The following is a 4,153-nucleotide window of genomic DNA, read 5'->3' on the forward strand; positions in this document are numbered from 1 at the left end:
TTATATTGGGAATTAACGCATAAATACAATTATAGTTTAATTTTTATTGTATTTTAATGCATTAAATTCTTGTGACAAAATTTTAACTATATCAATAATATAAATCTTATTCAAATATTAATTTGTGATTGAATTTTTAACCCTATTAATGTTTTGTTGTTGCTTGAATGACACTAAACTTTAAAAAAAAACTATTCCTTAGTGATAAAAATATGTTTTAATATCATATTTAACTTTGAAATACATAACTAACCTATGTTACGCTTTAGATTGCATTACACCAATGAAGTTAGTATTATTCACGAATTTGACCTCTACAAATATAAATAATATGTGAATTTGTAGTTTCCTAAAATCTATTTATCTCGCCCTCTTGAGATTTGAATCTTAAAAATAACTAAGGTTGACCAAAAAAAAAAAAACACCTTGAGAGTTTGTTATGAAAGTATCATTTCTCTATGTTGAGACAATAGGATCTAATTTAATAGCTTTGGGGCAAGGATTAAATATATCAATTAATCATGTAGGGTGTCTAATATATCTCAAGTATAGATGCTAATGTAATAAAATGGTGTTATGATGTGTTTGGTGATCCATCACTTGTAATATTAATTAAAATAAAAGGTTGTGTGTATATGTAATTGAATTAATTTTTTTACATTTTTATATAAGCAAAGACAATTAGTGGCAATTTGTCATAAACTGATGAATTTTTAGTTTTTACAGTATAAAAAACAAGAAACACATCACACTTGGAAGTTTATGCTTCCACTTAAATTTGATGTTATTTTCCTTACATAATGTTAGATCATCTTGGTATGGGATTTTTAATTTGTTACAACAATATTAGAATACCACACAATTCAATAGAGACAACTTTAATCTAGGACCGATCAATTATCATTTTTTTTTCAAAATGATTGTCCAATCTCCTGCTTTCATAAATTAATTTGGTTTTGAATTTCATGCATTGCAGCTATTATTTTGCTAATTCAAGACAGAGAGTTTTGCAAGTACTTAACATGGACTTGTATGAAATTAAGTGCAAATGGTAGTGAAATTCCCAATGACATTATAAGCAATTAAGGAAAATGGGGATGTAATTACCGATACAATTATATGCACTTTAGGGAAAACATGTGTTAACATCATACAATTCTAGGTGCTTTACAAAAATGCATGTTATCAACATAGAATTATAAATAATTTATGGTTAATGTGTTTAATCAACTATACATAAGTTACAAAATTCTTGTGCAATTGACAATCAAATTTAACTTGCTCTAATTATGTTTTTGAGTAATGGAGATTGCTCAATGTAGCTCATAATAGAATTACAATCATAAGAGGATTTGTGGGAGTGCACATTATGTATGTGTTTATCTTATTCTAAGTTTTTTTTGGTAGATGATTAACCCTAAATGTGCTTTGGAAAGATGTTCTAGTATATGCCTAGATTCTAAGAAAAGACATGAAAAAATTGAGTGCTTAAGTTTGATAATGTAAAGCTAAAACTAATGTTCATATTCTAGCTTGGAAAGGCCTACACTTCAAACTTTAGAGGGTCCCAAATGAACATATGAAAATTAAAAGTCATTTGAGTAAGATTAATTTTCAAACTCTACTGCATCATAAAGAAGATATCTTGTATTCCAAACAGATACAGCATATGCTAAAGTTTAGAATACAACATATTCTAAAATTAGAATTTAATTTCTACTATATTGATAGAGTATAGACTAAAATTCTCCCTATTGCAATCCTATTTAAATTTTAATTCTGATTTGATTCTAGATGTTTGGTATGAATTATTTCTTTTGTCTTTTTAATAGCATGTTGACTGCCTTCTTGTATATAATTTCCTTTACATTGCTCCACAAAAATAAAAAAACTTTTTGGTGAAGGGACATCAAAATTACATCACACCGACTAAATAAAGACTAGCCTGTCTTAAAGTAAACCTAAAGACAGATTCCCAAAATTCCATTCACATTCACAAAAAACGAGCTAGCAAGTTGAATAGTAAGCGGCAAAGTACAAACCAGCTGCACTATCTTCAAATGAAGTATGAACGGCGCTCTTCCCATCTCTGTCACGCCGAAAAGTCTATCCACGCCATTTCACACCTATCTTGATTTTATATCGCCATTTCACACTTGACTTTTATTTGCAACTAGCCCATTTCACACTAGTATTCGTTTAATGATTCTGAATGATGGGAAGCGCGAGGACGTAACGGCACAGAGTTTGAGTCTTGTGAGAAAATAAATCTCTCGATCTATAAGAGGCTGAAGCTATACAATATCATTTATCAATTGTCTGTATTGATCTGAACTGCGTATTCAAGTTCATTTCATTGTAAAGCCCTGAATTGAGATTGTTTTGGGAGAAATGGGTGCAGATGGAAGTGGTGAGAGAATGCAAGTGGTGGTGGTGCCACTTCCTGCACAGGGACACCTCAATGAGATGCTTCAGTTTTCCAGAGTTATCGCCGGACGAGGAGCAAGCGTATCGTTTGTGACCACTTCCACCCATATTCACCAAGCCCGTCGCCGTGTTGAGGGATGGGATCTTCACAAGTTCGATATTCGTTTCGAGGAATTGCCCATGCCTCATCTCACGGACGGAGAGATCGATGCTCAGAGTACTCATTTGTTTCCGTTCCATTTGATTCCTCTGTTTGAAGCCGTGGAGGATCAGCTAGCGTCTCATGTTGATCAGCTGCTGAGCACTATCTGTTCCGAGAACAATAGTAAAGTGGTTATCGTCTACGACTCGTGTATGGGATGGATTCAGACTGTGGCTACCAAATACTCAGTCCCTGCCTATGTCTTCAGACCCACTGGTTCTTATTTCAACCTGTGGATAAAGCGGGTATGTGACAAGGCATGGCCCCATATTAACATATCATTGAAGCGTTGCTTTCCTGAAAGGTTGATAAACTATTTGAGGCGCCAAAGAGCTCTGTCAGCGCCTGCTAAGGGATGTATCATGAACACATTCAGCGCACTGGAATCAGAATTCACTCACCAGGGAAAAGAGGAATTAGTATACGATGGGAAGCCTGTGTGGACTGTGGGTCCTCTTCTTCCGCAGGCCTTCTTCAATGACGAATGGCGGTTGCCATTGAAAGCAGACACAGAGTGCTTGAGATGGTTAGATACACAGGCTGAAGGCTCCGTTCTCTACGTTTCATTCGGCAGTTTATCTTCTCTTTCAGCCACACAGATCCGAGAATTGGCCGACGGATTGGAACGCAGCGGGCAGCCTTTCTTGTGGGTGCTCAGGATTTCTGATGGAGCCCATTTTTCGACAGAAGTGCAGTTCGGTTCGGCTTGCAAGTTTCTGCAACAAGGGTACGAGAGGCGATTGGAGGGACGGGGTTTTATTGCGAGGAATTGGGTGCCGCAGCTTGAGATCCTATTTCACAAGTCGACGGGTGGGTTTTTAACGCACTGCGGGTGGAATTCGACATTGGAGAGCATCAGCGCCGGAGTGGGCATGCTGGCATGGCCTCTGCATACGGATCAGTTTGCCAATTCGGCTCTAATCACTCGGGAGTTGAAAGCGGGCGTGGAAGTGAAAGAATGGGGAAGTGCAGAGGAAAATGAGGTGGTTAGTGCGGAGGAGATTGAGAAAGCAGTGAAACGATTGATGGGAAGTGAGGAGGGAATGCAAGTGCGAAAAAGGGCGCAGGAATTAAGAGGCGAGGCTCGAAAGGCTGTAGGCGGTGAAGGGTCTTCGTGGAATGATATGGATTCGCTTCTTCAGCACTTCTCTCAATCATTTCCTGATTAGGTGAATGGGTTCTGGGTGCTCAGGGGGACCGTAATTGCAGGCCCTGCCTTTGTAGAATATCTACTCTCACTAATTCCCATTAATGCGACCTATTAAGTAATGGTCACGGGAAAAGTTATGATAAGATATTTGTTATTTAGAATTATTAGTCGCCACGGAAGTCACACGTGTTTGCGGCCTTTTGCAAAATATTTGAAAATGAAAATCGAGTCGTATTAAAGTCCGTTTGTTTAATTTTTTTTGTAAACATCTAAATTAATGTATAGATGTATAGATTGTATGCTTCCTTAAACTGCTTCATAAAGACAAGACATTTGGGCAGGTTCTTTTACTAATTTTGTCCATTATCAGTACC

The 4,153-nt window shown here is 36.7% G+C and overlaps 1 protein-coding gene across 1 annotated transcript; it reads left to right on the top strand.

The window, feature by feature from the left end:
• Positions 1-2,391: 2,391 nt before the first annotated feature.
• On the top strand, positions 2,392-3,798 carry LOC131078456 (zeatin O-xylosyltransferase). The gene has a single exon (XM_058016166.1). It carries the CDS (start codon positions 2,392-2,394, stop codon positions 3,796-3,798), a length of 1,407 nt encoding a protein of 468 aa, XP_057872149.1.
• Positions 3,799-4,153: the final 355 nt, after the last annotated feature.

This window comes from Cryptomeria japonica, chromosome 8 (assembly GCF_030272615.1).
Source record: "Cryptomeria japonica chromosome 8, Sugi_1.0, whole genome shotgun sequence".
Classification (NCBI taxonomy): Eukaryota; Viridiplantae; Streptophyta; class Pinopsida; order Cupressales; family Cupressaceae; genus Cryptomeria; species Cryptomeria japonica.